General features: G+C 37.9%; 1 protein-coding gene across 1 annotated transcript; it reads left to right on the forward strand.

Moving 5' to 3' along the window:
* The first annotated feature begins 829 nt into the window (after positions 1 to 829).
* LOC138906897 (uncharacterized) lies at positions 830 to 17,459 on the forward strand. Its single transcript, XM_070196568.1, has 10 exons — positions 830 to 977; positions 1,079 to 1,228; positions 1,643 to 1,708; positions 1,950 to 2,072; positions 2,475 to 2,552; positions 4,553 to 4,702; positions 4,964 to 5,032; positions 5,184 to 5,306; positions 5,475 to 5,555; positions 17,199 to 17,459. The coding sequence occupies exons 1-10, from the start codon at positions 875 to 877 to the stop codon at positions 17,291 to 17,293; spliced, it is 1,038 nt and encodes a 345-aa protein (XP_070052669.1). The 5' UTR covers positions 830 to 874; the 3' UTR covers positions 17,294 to 17,459.
* The last annotated feature ends 1,637 nt before the right edge of the window (positions 17,460 to 19,096 follow it).

The raw sequence follows: 19,096 nt of genomic DNA on the forward strand, positions 1-19,096 counted from the left end.
ATAGGGTGAAATTCTCATTCAAAATTGTCATCCACCGATGTGGGACTTTTGACAATTTTAACATCTATTGCATTCAAGTACATAGATATACTTCATTCTTAATATGAGATAGTCTTTATATTTAATCAGTTATTCCCAAAATATGAGAGCCATTAGATATTTATATCTGTTTTGCGTTTTCCATTTTGGTAGATATTTGCTACTACTCCTTGGAATAAGTTTGATTTCATAAGTTCTTTAACAATTAGATTCGATAAAATGAGATGATGACACATAAAATGAATTCAAGGCTAATTTCTAAACCAACTCACGCGCTAACGTCTGAAATACGAAAAGAATTAAAAAGTTTTAAGTTTGAGACGCTCAATTTAATTGGAGGAACAGTCTCTTTTAAACTTACTGTTCTATTAACTTTACGAATTTCCTTGTGGAAAAAGAAAGGGCAAACCTTAATTGTTCCTCGTGTTTGACAAATATCAATGGGTATATTTTGGAGGCAGTGACAATATGAATGAGAAAACAACAAAACGGTGAAGAAAGTAAAGTAAAATTAAGAAAAGTAACTTAGTATCATAAACTGAAAATTTAAGAGGAATATAAATTATGGGACAAATTTCATATCATAAAAAAATACTTCCTTATATCTGAAAAAACAAAAAGTAAAAAAATTAAGGGGGAGAAAATACAAGAATGTAGCTTTCAAATGGGGCAATAAACTAGGCGAGGTTCTCAAAGCCTCAGTGGTCAATCCAATACAACTACAACCTCATGCGGATTATTGGGCCGCTAAATTTTGTTATAAATGTTGGAATTGCTGGTAGAAATAGAAGAAAGTTTGCTGATCAATTTCTGATAGATAGCCCAATTAAAAAGAATGAGAAATTACACTATGGGTTTTACTCTCAATATCGTACTCCTCGGCATTTTCATCTTTATATCCATCTTAAATATTGCAACTACTGCTAATGAATCTGCAGGTATAGATGATATTATTTTGTTATAGTTTATTACAATCCTCTATATATATTGACTAATGATATTAAGCTTGTGAGTCCTTTGTTAATATTTTAATGAATAGATGGAGTATGTGAAAATGTGGACTGTGTAAAAGGAAAATGTGTAGAGGGAGGACGTTTTTTGGGACTGGGATTCGACTGCGTTTGCGATCCTGGTTGGAAGAAAATGGAATTTGGCCCTATTAGTTTTCCAGCATGCACTGTTCCCAACTGTGAGTCTCTTTGCATTTTGATTTAGTACCAAACTTGCAAAATATGTTGTATTTTTGTCACAAGTGTTATGAAACTATAATAGTTTGGATACAAACAACATTCATATGGTTAGGTCATTTAGTTTTCTAAATAAAAACTATTGATAAGAATATTTTTACCTTATCTTTGATTTCTCTTTCCAAGTCAATAAGAGATCATAGTTTTGCAAATAAAAATTATTGATAAGAATATTTTTGCCTTCTACTACTACTTTTGTTTATGGGCCGAGTTTATAGTTTCTCACAGCAGAAATACTGTTACTAATACTCTTAAAAAACACTTTTTATTTTCGGCCAAATACCTAAATCTCCCAAAAAAATACTAGGTGTTTTTATTATCTCAATTACTTGACAATGTGGAGCTGTGACTTGTAGGTACGCTCGATTTCGGTTGTGGAAGTCAGGCACCCTTGCCACCTCCGTCAGCTAATTTTTCAGACCGTAATTTACGTTGTCCCTATCAATTTACATCGTTTCTCTATTATTTCCCCTTAATTAATTGGTACTCATATCATATTAGTAGTACTTTGTAAAATCTGTGCTAATGATAAAGTTAGTAATTTTGTATATTTGCATTTGTTTTTTCGTCAAGAAATAGTAACTTGTTATATGAACACTTGAAGGCGAATAACACAAAGTAATCCGTTTTTTTGTTTGTTTTTATTTTTATTTTTTGTCACAGGGTGCAGTTTAGTATGGTGTGGTAATGGAAAATGTCAAGTTAACGGAACGGGATATTACTGCCAATGTAATAAAGGTTCCACCCAATACTTAAATATGTCTACGCTACCCTGTCTCGATAAATGTAAGTTTCATTTTCCAACCCAATTCTCTCCCTTTTCAAGAATAAAAATTTGAAAATCTTAAATACCAATTTATTTACCATATGAACAATAATTTTTTCCCCAAATAATTAATTTCAAGGAATAAAAAGGCTATGGACTATGGAGATTCAAGCTTTGTGACATAATAATTTATTGTGATTATAGTTTGAAATTGTGATTTCTCAGCCACTGAATTCTTAGAGTACATGATAATTATATCATAATATCAACTCTAAAGAAATGGATGCACCTCTATTCTTTATTGTCAAGTGTCTACCATGTGTTCAACACTACATTTAAAACTAATTTAATTATTTTTTCTTTTTTAACACTTAATATTTGACTATTTGAGTACCTAAAATAAATAGTTCTTAATAGAACAGGCGTTTTCGGACCAGATTGCAAAGGATTGGCGCTGAGTCCCCAGCCAAGCCTTCCACCCCCTCCTTCTCCAGGGCATGGTATGTTAACCTAATGTTCTTTTCTCAATTTTAAGTGATATAAATATGTTTATAACATTTATATTCCTGATAATCATGACAAAACACGAATCTTATTTTAATTAGTATTAATTTGTCTTAGAAACATCGGTCGAATTTAAAAGATAGAAGACAGAAAAAAGAAAAGTTTTGATTCAGTGAAACCGAGGCTCCGTACCCAACCTAAAAGCGTATTGAATAGGAAATGCAACAAAATTGTCTTAGAAAATTCCACTTTGATTTATAAGTTTTACTATAATATGCTTATTTAATGATTAATCTCATTTCTCTTCCCTAAATGGTAAGTCAGACAAGAACTCCTTTTCATACGAATTCATAACTTTTAGTCTAAACTTTAATTTATTTGTGTAAAATCTAATAGAATTGTTGAAATGATTAAATTATAAATCCAAAACTCACACAAGGTGATAAGTTTAGTGTTTCAAACCCTCCCAGTTCTGACTCATAATAGTAAAATTCTCAATCCGACTATATTTATACTAGCTTTAGGGAAGTATTGTAATGCCCAAAACTTCTGTTTTGTTGTGTCACGAAGATTGAAAATGAAAGAAAGACAAAGAAGGGCAAAAGAAAGAGGATCCATTTTATTCTTGTTTAATATTCCTCCTGGCAAATTTCGCCTCCTATTAGGTACGTAGTTTAAAGCTTCACGATGAATTTAAATACTACATCAGCCTTACTATTTGAAAGTCAAATAGAAATTTCATTGATTACAAAATTTTAAAATATTCACAAATACTTTAAGTATGAAATCTTTTGTTGTATTATATATATATATATACTCCAGTTTCTAAATTCTAGAAGTTATTTTGTAATAATTGAGTCACTGATGTCCTACTTCACACAGCATTTGAACTTTGTGTATAATTTAATTCAATCTTTCTTTTTCATACTAAGAGGATAGAAATTTTAAAATAAAAATATTGGTTCTTAAAAAGGCTTGGATCTCATTGGACACTAGTACATGTACTACACGGGCGTTTACTCGATCTAACTTTTTCCTTTTCTTTTAAAAAAAAAACTACTAATTATGTCAATTTATAAGTAGCTCATTACCAAAATTAGTCCATTCATAAAATATTATTAATATTAGCCAAATATTACTAATGTTAGCCAATTAGCTATTTGTAACAAAATAAGGTCAACGTTTTGATTTCTTTTGAGTGAGTGTTGTTATAATAGATTTGGTACATCTTAAGGAGCTTGAATCTCATTTTTTGGGATGATTCGGTGAAGTTTTGAGGTGGTTTGAATTAAAAATTCGAAATAAAAACTGAACATGAAAAAAATGATATGTGTGTCACATTGTGTATCATTTGTGTATCACGTATGTATCATATTTGTATCAATTGTGTATCACATGTATATCTCTGTGTGAGATACATGCATGATACATGTGTCGGAGAAACATTTTTGAACTCGATTTAATTACGAATTTTGATACAAAACCAGTCTAAATCACCTCCAATCTTCCTCAAATTTTGTAAATTGACTTATCTATATGTTTTCAATTAATTTAAACTATACCCATTGAAAAAGTTCTTTTTTTGCTTAGATTTTTGGCAATATTATAATTTTTTTTGTTGTATTCCATCACCTTATTTGCTCCCTCATCCATGAAATTTCCTTTCCGTCTTGCATCTAATGTTGCTAATCACGTTTAAAAATATGGAAGGAGATTTATGCATGTGATTCTTTAAAAGAAATAACCTTATTTATTTGGTTTTTCAATTTTTATATGTGCTTGGCTAGTTTTGATAAGTTTATGACTAATGACTAGAGGTTGGTAAGTTGAGACTTATTTGGGAAGTTTTTGTAAGTTTTCCTTTTTTTAATATATTAACGAACTACGACTATGAAGTCCGATCTAATTTTGATAAGACTATTGAGATTTAAACGTGTACTCTATATGCAATTGAACCTATAATCTTTTTATTATTTGATGAATATATTATATACAGATGGAGCATGTGAACATGTGGACTGTGGAAAAGGGAAGTGCGTAGAGGAAGGAGGTTTTCTGGGACTGGGATTCCAATGCGTTTGTGATCCTGGTTGGACACAAATGAAATTTGGCCCTCTTACTTTTCCTACATGCAATGTTCCCAACTGTGAGCCTCTTTCCATTTAGTATACCTTAATGTTGTTCTAATCAGGCGGAGTCAAAATTCTTAGTTTATGTATTTTTTGGATCACAATTCTTTTTGTTTGCTGGGTTCTAACTGGATTATAAATACATATCCAATAGTTTTTTTAACCAACATACAGATTTCGAGTCAAAACTATTGTGTTTAACTAAACCTATAACTATAACGATAACTCCGTCCCTGATTCCAATATCAGTTAATGATGGGGTTGCTATGAATTTGTAGGTACACTCAATCTAGGTTGTGGGACTCCCTCGCTACCTTCGGCTCCAGCACCCTTTAACATTTCTGACCGTAATTTCCTTTAATCTTCCTATCAACTCTTGGCGTTTTCTTAAATTTTTCCCCATAATAGTCGTATCTCTGTTTGAGGAACTAATCTCAAATTAATGAACACTAAAGATGAACAAAACAAAGTAAATCAATTTTTTGTTTTCTCTCACAGCTTGCAGTTTAGTATGGTGTGCTAATGGTAAATGTGAAATTAACGGAACGCAACACTACTGCCAGTGCAATGAAGGCTCCGAAAATTTGTTTGATATGCCTGCGCTACCTTGTCTCAACGAATGTGAGTTCCCCTCTTAGAACACGGGTCGACTATATCACACTTGAAATTTGAACATGTATTTTCCTTATTTCAAGAGAATTCAAATTTGAATTAAGTAAAATTTATTCCTATCTGTATAGTATAACACCCAAAATTTAAGTACTTAATTAATAATCTTGAGTGAAACAGGTGTCTTTGGAGCAGATTGCAAAGGAGTGGAGCTGGGTGGTCACCAGCCGAACCTTCCATCCTCTCCGCCTCCTGGAGATGGTAAGTTCACTTAATTTTCTTTCTTAATCTTAGATAATGTATGTTTACAACATTTATATTCGTAATTAGTGACAACCCTAATAAATTATCAGAGAGAACCAGTACTTAAGTTGGAAATAAAACCTATTATTCTTCTTTTTGTTTGTTCAGGAGAATTAAGTTTTTTTGGGGGATTCTATGACGTTTTTAAACGTGAACTAATTCTCAAGTCACTTTTCAATATGCGCCTTTACTTGGTCAAGTTTAATTTTTTCATATTTATATATTAACGAATCAATATTAGTAGGTGTATACGGTCGAAATAGTTTCAGTCCTCCGTACGTTTGATCGAGTTCGAATGGTAAACGATCGAAGTGAGAGCTCGAGACGAGTTCCGAGGATAGTACAAACAAGCCTCGAGCTCCAAATCGAACCAGAAGGCAAAGAGAAGGTTGTCGGAGATGCACAGACCGATTGACACTCACCCCGAATGTTGAACTTGAACTCAAGGCCAAGGGCTCGACCCAATACCGAGCTCGAGCCAGTATCGAGCTCGCAGACAGGAGACGTTGCAACCGCACTAGGGGAGAGAATCTTGGCAGGAATCGACGAATAGACAATTCATCACGGGTTCTCCACTATATATTTTTTATTATAAATAAAGTAAGATCCATCTACTATAAAGGGGGAAATCCTTGTAAGCACAAGCAGGTTCACCTATTGTAATAAAAGACTACTTCTATTTATTGAAGAATAAATCTCTTAAGCATATTTTACTGAGTATACTCACTCTTCTAGTTCAATAATTTATATCCCATTTCTATAGCCAAGAATCTAAATATTGCAACTTCTACGTACGACTTATGTCAAGCTATATCACATATCCTTATACTACTTATAAATTCAACTATATCCGATTTTCCGGGTAAACAGTTTGACGCCCACCGTGGTGCTAAGGATAACAGTGGTCGTTTGATACAAATCCACAATACGCACCAGTTTACAACTCCAGATCAACAATGGTAAACCCTTGATTCATGGTTTTACCTATCGACCACGAAGCCGACCTTCAGGATGAAACCAACAACTTGATACCCAAGACCGGAAGACCACTTAACGATGTCACTGAAGCTTGAATCGAAGTACCTGAAATCCACTAGATGTCAATTTACAAGTGGCTATTGAGGCGAACTAACGTTCCGAACCAGAAAAAAATATTCAGAGCACTACTCGATCTGTGGCTCAAGACGCCCATAACATAGAGGAGATCAGAGTCAGCTTACAGATGATCTTCGAGATGTTACAAGCCCAGCAAAAGCGATAGCTTAGTTGCAGAGCCAAACTCAGGTACAAAGCAAGTCGGAGCCCGATCCGCTTCGGGAAATCACCCACAGAACGGAGCCAGCCATAATGAAGTCAAACGAGCAAGAATCGGGGACTACTCCATAAATTACTAAATTGCTCGAGGAACTCACAAAACGAGTCGAAGCCAACGATAAAAAAGTAGAAACATATAATTCTAGGGTCGATCAGATCCCGGGAGCTCTACCAATGATAAAAGGGCTAGATTAGAAGAAATTCATCCAAAAGCCTTTTCCCTCGAGTGCAGCCCCAAAACCAATCCCCAAAAAATTCCGTATGCCCGAAATTCCCAAATATAACGGTACGACCGATCCCAACGAACATGTCACCTCTTACACGTGCGCCATCAAGGGTAACGATTTGGAAGACGACGAGATCGAATCCGTGTTATTGAAAAAATTCGGAGAGACTCTCTCGAAGGGAGCGATGATTTGGTACCATAATTTGCCCCCAAATTCCATCGATTCTTTTGCCATGTTAGCAGATTCGTTTGTAAAGGCACATGCTGGTGCCATAAAGGTTGCAACAAGGAAATTGGACCTCTTCAAAGTAAAGCAAAGCGGTAATGAAATGCTAAGGGAGTTCGTGTCTCGATTTCAAATGGAACGCATGGAATTGCCATCGGTCACAGACGACTAGGCCGTCCAAGATTTCACCCAAGGGTTGAACGAGCAAAGTTCAATAGATTCACGTCAGCTAAAGCAAAATTTGATCGAGTATCCAGCAATAACTTGGGCGGATGTACACAACGTATATCAATCAAAAATCAGGGTCAAAGACGACCAGTTGGGAGCTCCTTCCGGATCCATGCACCAGAACATGGCAGCTATTAAAAACCAGTGGGATATCGACAGAGAACGAAGGTCGAACAGAGACCGATTTCAACCGTACGTCGCAGATCGAATGAACAACGACTCAGTGCGCAATTCCGCTCCGAACAATCGAATGAGTGATTAAGGACAAAATTCTCGGGGAATTCTGAGGAAGAGTGGCTTTGATAAATATGGAAATCCTATAGAGGTACCTCGGCTATCGGAGTATAATTTCTACATCGACGCATCGGGCATTGTATCGGCAATAGGAAGAATCAAAGATACGAGGTGGCCCAGATCCATGCAAACCGACCCTTCCCATAGAAACCTGAGATCGATTGCAAGTATCATGGAACGCATGGCCATAGGATCGAGGATTGCAGAAAATTAAGAGAAGAGGTAGCCCGCCTATTCGATGAGGGCCACCTTTGAGAGTTCCTCACTGACCGAGCCAAGAATCACTTCAGAGAAAGGGACGCCAGCAAAAAGGATAAACAAGAGGAACCTCTGCATATCATTCATATGATCATCGGTGGGGTCCATACTCCACAGGGACCCGTGCTCAAGTACGGCAAGGTACTGGCCACAGGGGGAAAATGAACTCGAGGTTATGTACCTGAGGACACTTTATCATTCGGAATTGAAGAAGCCGAGGGCATCTCTCAACCTCACAACGACGATCTGGTAATTTCTATCATATTAAATAAGGCTCAAGTTAAATGTGTTTTAGTGGATCCAGGTAGCTCTACGAATATCATCTGATCTTGGGTAGTGGAGCAGCTCGGTTTGTAGAATCAAGTCGTGCCCGCAGCTCGGGTCTTGAACGGTTTCAATATGGCAAGTGAAACGAATAAATGAAGATTACTCTGCTAGTGAATGTAACTGGAGCCATCAAAAATACCAAATTCCACGTAATCGAAAGGGATATGAGGTACAATGCCCTACTCGGAAGACCTTGGATCCACAATATGAAGGCAGTGCCTTCGACCCTGCACCAAGTAATGAAATTTCCTACGCCGCACGGCATGAAAACAATATACGGGGAGCAACATGCTGCGAAGGAAATATTTACGGTCGATGAGTTAACACCGATACCAATGCTATCGGTCTCGGAGAGATCGAGCACTAAAGATAGACGAGAAACCAAATAGCAATCACAGCCACCAGTCTCGACCGAACTGGTGGAACAGGAAATAGAGGATGACGAGGAAGAGTTTCTGACACCTCGAGCTTTCATCATCCCCGACGACTCCGACGCCACCAAATCTACAATCGAAGAACTGGACTAGGTTATATTAATCGAATATTTTCCCGAGAGAAAGGTATACCTGGGAACGGGATTGACCCCCGAACTCAGGGAAAAACTCATTCAATTTCTTATCAATAACATAAATTATTTTGCTTGGTCCCATTTAGAAATGGCAGGGATCCCACTGTCGATAGCAACGCGCTGGCTGAGCTTGGACCCTAGGTTCAAACCGGTGAAGCAAAAAAGAAGACCTCAGTCCGAGGTAAAACACGCATTTGTAAAGGATTAGGTAACTAAACTTCTCAAAATAGGGTCAATTCGGGAAGTAAAATATCTCGAGTGGTTAGCCAACGTAATTGTAGTCCCTAAAAAGGGGAACAAACTTAGAATGTGCATAAATTATAAAGATATAAACAAAGCATGCCCCAAAAATTCTTTTCCACTGCCTAGCATCGATCGCATGATCGATGCCATAGTCGGCCATTGGATCCTTACTTTTCTCGACGCCTACTCTGGGTACAATCAAATTCGAATGAACCCGGAGGACCAGAAAAAGACTTCATTTATCACCAAGTACGAAACCTATTGCTATAATGTAATGCCATTCGGGCTAAAAACACAGGAGCTACTTATCAACACCTAGTGAATAAAATGTTCAAAGGACAAATAGGTAAGTCGATGGAAGTGTACATTGATGACATGCTAGTATAGTCCCTGCGCACAGAGGACCATTTGACTCATTTGAAAGAAACATTCAAGATCTTAAGGAAATACAACATGAAGCTCAACCCCGAGAAATGTGCTTTCGGGGTTATTCGGGCAAGTTCCTTGGTTTCATGGTATCGAATAGGGAATCGAGGTCAACCCCGAAAAATTTAAGGCCATAGAAGACATCACCATCGTGGATAGCGTGAAAGCAGGGCAAAGGCTGACCGGGCGGATAGCAGCCTTAGGCCGATTAATTTCGAGGTCATCAGATAGAAGCCACAAATTCTTCTCTCTACTCAAAAGGAAGAACGATTTCGCCTGGACCCCGGAATATCAACAAGAACTAGAACAATTGAAGTGGTACCTATCGAGCCCACCACTACTTCACACTTTGAGGACAGATGAGAAGTTGTACTTATACTTGTCGTTATCAGAAATCGCGCTAAGTGGCGTCCTAATTCGAGAAGAGCATGATACATAATTTCCTGTTTATTATGTAAGTCAGACCTTTGGGGAAGTAGAGGCTAGATACTCTCACTAAGAGAAATTAGCACTTGCACTAATAAGCGCCTCTAGAAAGTTAAGACCATACTTTCAATGTCACCCCATATGTGTTTTGACCAATTACCCACTTCGTAATATTTTTCACAAGCCCGAAGTATCGGGTCGATTGACCAAATGGGTCGTCGAACTCAGTGGGTACAATATCGAATATCAACCCCGTACGACCATCAAGTCCCAAATTTTAGCGGACTTCGTGGCCTATTTCACGCCAAACCTTGTACCCGAAGTTGAAAAGGAACTCTTGTTAAAATCGGGTACGTCGTCGGGGGTTTGGACCCTCTACACATATGGTGCTTCAAATATGAGGGGGTACGGGCTTGGCATCGTACTGAAACCTCCCATAGGTGGCATTATTAGACAATCCATCAAAACCACTAGGTTAACTAACAATGAGGCCGAGTACGAGGCCATGATTGCAGGTCTCGAGCTAGCTAAAAGCCTGGGAGCAGAAGTCATTGAAGCCAACTGTGACTCTTTACTAGTGGTGAACCAAGTAAACAAAACTTTCGAGGTTCGAGAAGATAGGATGCAAAGGTATTTGGACAAATTACAGGTAACTCTGCACCGTTTTAAAAAATGGACCCTACAACATGTGCCTCGAGAACAAAAATGTGAGGCCGACGCACTCGCAAATTTGGGGTCGTCGGTCGAGGAAGATAAGATCAATTCGGGGACTGTCGTTCAACTCTCGAGATCTCTAATCGAGGATGGACATACCGAAATAAATTCCACGAGCTTAACCTGGGATTGGAGGAATAAGTATATTGAATATTTAAAGAAAGAAAAACTCCCATCGAACCCTAAAGAATCGAGGGTTCTACGAACCAAGGCTGCTCGATTCACACTGGTTAAAGATGGAACATTATATAGAAGGACGTTCGACGGACCACTGGCGGTATGTTTGGGACTAGGAGACTCCGATTATGTTTTACGAGAGGTCCATGAAGGCACTTGTGGAAACCATTCCGGCGCTGAACCATTAATCCACAAAATCATCAGAGCAGGGTACTACTGGGATAGCAAGGAGAAGGACACTTAGGAGTTTGTTTGAAAATGTGATAAATGTCAAAGGTTTGCACCGATGATCCATCAAACCGGGGAGCAGCTTCATTCGGTCATTTCTCCATGGCCATTCATGAAATGAGGAATGGATATCATCGGCCCTCGGCTCCAGGTAAAGCTAAATTTATTTTGTTTATGACTGACTATTTCTCTAAATGGGTTGAAGCACATGTATTTGAAAAAGTAAGAGAAAAAAAGGTTATAGATTTCATCTGGGACCACATCGTGTGTCGATTTGGTATACTAGCAGAAATAACATGCGACAATGGTAGACAGTTTATCGGCGATAAAGTGACGAAATTCCTCGAAGACCATAAAATAAAAAGAATATTATCTACACCATATCATCCTAGCGGGAACGGACAGGCCGAATCAACGAACAAGGTTATCATCCAAAACATAAAGAAAAGATTGAACGAAGCTAAAGGAAAGTGGCGAGAAATTTTGCCCGAAGTCCTTTGGGCATATCGGACAACATCTAAATCCAGTACATGAGCAACCCTATTTTCCTTAGTGTATGGATCCGAAGCTCTAATTTCGGTCGAAGTCGGGGAACCAAGCGCAAGGTTCCAACATACATCGGAAGAATCGAACTATGAGGCAATGAATACTAGCCTCGAATTATTAGATGAAAAATGAGAGGCGACACTTGTTTGAATGAATACACAAAAACAACGAATCGAAAGGTACTACAACAGAAGAACCAACCTTCGCCATTTCAAGACTGGGGACTTGGTCCTAAGGAAGGTCCGCCAACACTCGAGATCCTAATGAAGGGAAGCTCGGCCCAAATTGGGAAGGACCCTATCAGGTCCTCGATATAGTCGGGAAAGGGTCTTATAAACTTGGAGCAATGGATGGAAAACCATTACCAAACAATTGGAACATATCGCTTCTCAAACGATATTACTGTTAAGGTATGATTTTCTCCTCTATCGTCTATATACGTATATTCGACACTAACTCATTGCAGGAATTTGACGAAAAACATCAAGATCTCTAGTTTCAAAGCACGTGTTGTACTCTTTTTCCCTTAAGTTCGGATTTTATCCCAAATGGATTTTTCTGGCAAGGTTTTTAATGAAACAACAACTATGTGCAACACGGGGACAAATCAATAGTATCTGAGGCTCCTTCATAATCAACCTCGAATACTGGAGGGCTACCAAGAGAATAAATCAAGTTCGGCACAAGAAAGTCGCTTCATATCAAATTCATGACAAACAAGGTCTCGATAGAGAAAAATGTAAGGGCCAATTGGTCAAAACGAACCATGCCTACGTAGTTTTGCTCGAACTATGGCACAAGATACAAACACATGTGTAATGACTTATAAAGGAGAACTTCTTTTTCATATGTCTCACACTTTGAAAAGATTTTCCTGCTTCATGATTCAAACAGGATTAAAGGCCAACCACCATCAAAGGGATATTCGATACAAGCGATCATAAAAAGCCTACGGGCTAAGATATTCTGAGTTCGAGTTCGTAACAATCACTCACTCAATTATTAAAGACTAAGGGCTATCTTACTTCGAGTTCGAGCAATCACTCACTCGGTCATAAAGATCCTACATGCTAAGATATTCTGAGTTCGAGTTCGAAACAATCACTCACTCAATTATTAAAGCCATAGGGCTATCTTACCTGGGGTTCCAGCAATCACTCACTCGGTCATAAAAAGCCTACGGGCTAAGATATTCTGAGTTCGAGTTCGAAACAATCACTCACTCAATTATTAAAGCCTAAGGGCTATCTTACTTCGAGTTCAAGCAATCACTCACTCAGTCATAAAAAGCCTACGGGCTAAGATATTCTGAGTTCGAGTTCGAAACAATCACTCACTCAATTATTAAAACCTAAGGGCTATCTTACTTCAAGTTCGAGCAATCACTCACTCGGTCATAAAAAGCCTACGGGCTAAGATAGTCTGAGTTCGAGTTCGAGTTCGAAATAGTCACTCACTCAATTATTAAAACCTAAGGGTTATTTTACTTCGAGTCCGAGCAATCTCTCACTCGATCATAAAAGTCTACGGGCTAATATACTTTGAGTTCGAGCGTTCACTCGACTACTAAGCTTGTGGGCTACTTTTAGTTTTCGAGTTCGGCCAAGCGCCCACTCGACCACTAAGCCTGTGGGCTACTTTTATTTTGAGCTCGAGCGAACACGCACTCGGCCGTAAAGGCTACGAAGGGAGAATTCGATGAAATCACCTAAATCCTCATGAAAACATCCGCAAGGCATGAATGAAATCTTCACGAAGCAAGTCAGTAAAAGAAAAAGATATTTGTATAAGATATACACGGATGGTTTACATAAATAAATGCAACATAGAAGAAGCTAAGGGCTAAGATTCTGAGTTATCATCAAGATCGGTCTCTTCTCCACCGGGTTCCCCCATCTTCGGACCCGCTCTTGCTACCATCATCATCATCATCGCCAGCAGAAGCTAAGGCCTCAGCTTTATCTTCGAGTTCTTTAGCCCTTTTTATCTCTTCAGCAAGGTCGAAACCTCGAGCGTGTATCTCCTCGAGGATCTCCCTCCGAAACCGACACTTAGCAAGTTCAGCAACCCAATGTGCTCGAGTGTTGGCAGTATCCGCAACCTCTCTTGCCTCCATTTGAGCAGCCTCGACATCGGCCCGATACATAGCAATGGACTTGTCCGCCATGACTTTCGACGACTCAACTTCCGCCTTGGCCTCAGCAAGCCGTGTTTCGAGCTCCTCAATCCTCTTGGCCTGAGCCGAACCCTTTTGCTTGACACTTCGAAGTTGAACATCGGCCGGTAATAATTTGGCCAAGATGGTTTCTTTTTCTGCAGCCAGGCGGTTGATAGTATCCTTCCACCAGTCACATTCGGCCTTGATTTGATCGACTTCTTCCCGAAGCAACCCGATCTTTTCAACCTTTTGCTGCAGCTGAGATAACGAAGGGTTAGCTTCCACAGTTGGGTCAAACCCATACTCTAACAGAACGAGGCTCACCTGCTTATCTAATTTGGCCTCTTCTTCACGAGCCTTAGCCAAATCTGCTTGGAGGTCTTTTATAGCCTCGACCTTTTGGCTGCAAAGAAGCCGCAAAGCATCTCTCTCCCCCGAGACCCTCTGAAGCTCGACCTTACACTGGTTGAGGTCGACTCGAAACCTACAAATGGCTAGCATAGTAGGGAAAAAACACAAGTCAAGTTTAGAAAAGAACAAAGAAACCAAGCACAGTAAAATCATTACCCGAGAAATGAAACGTTGGGCCTCTTCTAGGAGAAGAGAAGCATCACTAATGTCGGAGGCATCATCGACTCCAGTAAAGCAATCCCGAAAAGGGTCCCCTACACTAGAGCCTCTGCCCATATCGGGGGTCTTCAATTCTCGAGCTTCCTTTAACGCCTCCTCAGAAAAGGTCGGAAGAGAAGGAAAATGACCCATTATCATAGTCCCAAGCAAATCGCTCGGGACGCTCTGATAGACACTCGGCGTATCGGAACCGACCCCGAACGGTATAGCCGTCATCGGCTCAAAAGGTCTGGAGACCTCGACAGCTTTCGTAGATCGGATCACCAAAGCCAAGGCATCATCTTCTTCTTCTTCTTCTCTCGGTCGCTGGACCGAGTCCGTCGAAAGAGCGATTGCCTTCCTCCTCACCCTTCGAGTTTTGGGCTTGGGGTCCTCTAACCGAGAGATAGCTTTTCGCTTCTTATCTTTCCCCAGTTCCGGGATGGGGGACTTTGTTCCTTCCTCACCACTCGAAGGATTCAAAACGGCATCCTTGGTTACACCTGCATGAAAGGAAATCGGTAACGAATGGAGCGTAAAAAACATTTCGAAGAACACGAGAAGTGACACTTACCGTGATTCTTTGCCTCGGGGAACGCATCTTCTCTTCCGGAATGAGGTCACGGGTCCTCACCCGAATATAACGGCCCATCCAACCCCGATCCTTGTCTTCGTCGATGCTCGATATTAAAGCTTTCGATGCCCGATGATGAAGCCTGATTAGTCCTCGAAAGATTTGAGGCCGATATAATCATATGAGGTGATTTAAGGTGAAATCGAGCCCCCCCCCCCCCGGCCTTGTTAGAGAAGAAGCGAAGTAATGTTATTATGCGCCATAGAGAAGGATGATAAATGATCATTGGGTCGACGGGACCCAACGTGAAAGGGTAAGTATAAATACTTAAAAACCCCTCCACATGAGTGATGACGCTCTCTTCGGGAGAGGGAATTTGCAACACAACCTCGGGACCCCAGTTGCAGTCTTTCCTCACAGCCTCGAGATAGCCCTCAGTTATCGAGCACATGTACATCGACACATGCTCACATCGACCTGGAACCGACGAAGGATTTTCAACCATAAAATCGATCTTCAGAGTTCACAGGCCAGGAACATACTCATGGGGAGGCGGCTCCACCGGCGCCTTGTCGCCGAACGACCGTGAAAAGGAAGCTTTCTCCTTCTGAGGTACGGTTTTTGAAGTTTTTGCTATTGATGTAAGAGGAAAAAAAAGCAAAGGAAGATTAAAGGTTGATGATGCCAAAGGCTGATGAAGGTGGCTTTACAAGCGGAGAAATACAAGCAGAAAGAGTAAGAAAATTTGGGAGGTTGAAGATGTAAAAGTGGTAAATGATAAATGGAAGGGCTATTTATAGGTTTATACCGTGGCGGTTCAGTATCAGCGGTGGCCGGCCACCGTCTGACGTGCATTAAATACCTTAAAAGACTAAATTGACGAGACAACTATCACATACGTCACGATCGAGCCCAGTGAAAATGTCATCTTACAATCCGATCGGGCCGTCGAAAATCATATCGATTCTCACCATGTTCTTCCTGAGAAATGAGGGGACTATCTGTATACGGTCGAAAAAGGTTTCGGCCTCCATACGTTTGATCGAGTTGAATGGTAAACGATCGAAGTGAGAGCTCGAGACGAGTTCCGAGGATAGTACAAACAAGCCTCGAGCTCCAAGACTGATCGAGGAATCGGCTCGGTATCATTATCAAGCTCATGACCAAATCGAACCACAAGGCAAAGAGAAGGTTGTCGGAGATGCACAGATCGATTGACACTCACCCCGAATGTTGAACTCGAACTCAAGGCCGAGGGCTCGACCCAATACCGAGCTCGAGCCAGTATCGAGCTCGCAGACAGGAGCCGTTGCAATTGCACTAGGGTAGAGAATTTTGGCAGGAATCGAGGAGGAGACAATTCATCATGAGTGCTCCACTATATATTTTTTATTATAAATAAAGTAAGATCCCTCTACTATAAAGGAGAGAATCCTTGTAAGCACAAGCAATTTCACACATTGTAAGAAAAGACTACTTCTATTAATTGAAGAATAAATCTCTTAAGCCTGTTTTACTCAGCATACTCGCTCTTCTAGTTCAACAATTTATATCTCATTTCTATAGCCAAGAATCTAAATATTGTCACTTCTACGTACGACTTATGTCAAGTTATATCAAATATCCTTAGAACTACTTATAAATTTAATTATATCTGATTTTTCGGGTAAATCGGAAGAAACACCAAATTGAAAGTCGAACTTGTACACTATATATATAATTGAGACTATGACATCTGCTTCACTCTGCTATCCCCTCAATGAAAGAGTCAAGGCTAGTGTTAGAAAAGGCACCTAACTTTTCTATTCAATAAGTATGTTTTTCGTTGTTTGGTGGTGGGAGGGGAGGGGAGGGGAGGGGAGGGGAAAAATATCTTTCAAATTAAAAATATTTTATTTCGTGATAAAAAGGTATTACCCGAGGAGCCTAATTAATTAAGCAATGCGAAATGCGAAATGAGAATGGAAAATGGAAATTTATGCTATGCGAATCTATATTAATCAGGCCAATTAAATAAAACGTTTCCTGATAATTAAAGACATTGTTTTCTGGTTGGCAGCATCCAGTGGTGTCCCTAAGGATCCAAACAGCTCGAGGAGTCTTCATGCTTTGACTGTTTTGCTGTTATTTACGATCTTCCTAATTTTAGTGTAGAATGAGCTTATGTAGGTGTGGATGGTGAGAATAATTAAAAGTTGCTGATGGAATTATATTTACTTCTATAAAAACTTTGAGAATATGAGATGCAATTGTTTTTTCCTCTATTCTTTTAATTACACTAGTAGTCGTACCCGCGATACGCGATTAATATTAATTAAAAAGAATTGTGATCGGGCTTGTTTGAACATATTAAATGGTATTGCTTTAATAAATTTGAATTATCATTTTATTTGTCAATATGATATACCCAAAATTTGAATTATCATTTTATTATAATTATCCAATATTTAGTATTTTTAAATTGTTAATATAATTTTTATTAGCATATTACTTTGTTTAATATTTTTGTCTACTACTTTTTTTAATATAATAAAAGATATATATTTTATTACTTTTGAAATATTTTTTATTTTAAATTTTGTCCTATTTTTCTCAATAATATTATATTAATTTTAATGAATAAAATATCTATTAAATTAAAAAGAGTTGTATAATCATTGAATAAATTTGTTGTTATGTATTTTTATTTATTATATTATCCAATATTTAGTATTATTGCATTGTTAATAGAAACTATTATTAGCATATTACTTCGTTTAATATTTTTGTCTGCTACTTTCTTTTTATAATATAATAGAAGATATATATTTTATTACTCTTGAAATATCTTTTTATTTTAAATTTAATCCTATTGTTCTCAATAATATTATCTGAATTTAAATGAATAAAATCTGTATTAAATTAAAGAGACTAATATAGGCATTGAATAACCTTTTTAATTTATACTTTTCTTTATTATATTATCCAATATTTAGTATTTTTGCATGGTTAATAGAAACTTTTATTAGCATATTACTTTATTTAAACTTTTGTATGCTACATTCGTTTTATAATATAATAGAAGATAAATATTTTTATATTTAAACTTTTAAAAAGAAAAACAATTATTAAAATAACATATTTTGGATGGGCAGTTTTTTATTCTTTGTACTTTTAGTTTTTTATTTTAAAATAATTTAAAAACTCTAACATGAAACTACTCTCAAATTTGAACGGACAATTTTTTTTTTTTATTATAATATATTTTATTTTATTATTATAGATATTTAAATTCAAAAACAATAACCAATAACTAATTATTAACTACTTATGCCATGTGGTTTTTTTTCTAGGTTGTCACTTGGTTTAAGGAGATGACTTTTTTCTGAATAATTAATATTTTTATTTTTAAAAACAAAAGCAAAAATTATTAAGAAACAAAGAAATTTTGAATTGGTAGTTTTTTATTTTAAAATAATTTATAAACTTTTAACTGCTCTCCAATGGGCTGATTATTTTGGTACAGTAATATTACATTCCAATTTAATTTAGAAAACTTAATACACGATATTGACGTTATATTGTTTGACCGTTTAATGTTTTTTTAAGCGTCGCATCAAAAATTTATTGTCCAATACTGCGTACGATATTGTTGCTAACTAAACAAACGATCATGGGCAAAGGAGCAGGGTGATGGTCGGCAGGAACTCGTCTGTAGCACATAATTTGGAGATTGAAAAGGTTGTCGGATTGCAAGATAGTACATGTTCCACAGGACAGAATCCCTTCCAATCAAGTGAATAATCACTAGAAGTAAAACCTGCAGTTGTTGGATTTTTATACCAATGATGTGGCTCTCTAAATAATGCAAACCAATATCTCTAAATTTCTGCCGAAAGATTACAAAAGAAAATTTAATATTACTACTATTATTACTATAGTTTATTACAAGTTGTTGCATGAGAAACACAAAAATTC

The sequence above is a fragment of the Nicotiana tomentosiformis genome, chromosome 3 (genome assembly GCF_000390325.3).
Source record: "Nicotiana tomentosiformis chromosome 3, ASM39032v3, whole genome shotgun sequence".
NCBI lineage: Eukaryota > Viridiplantae > Streptophyta > Magnoliopsida > Solanales > Solanaceae > Nicotiana > Nicotiana tomentosiformis.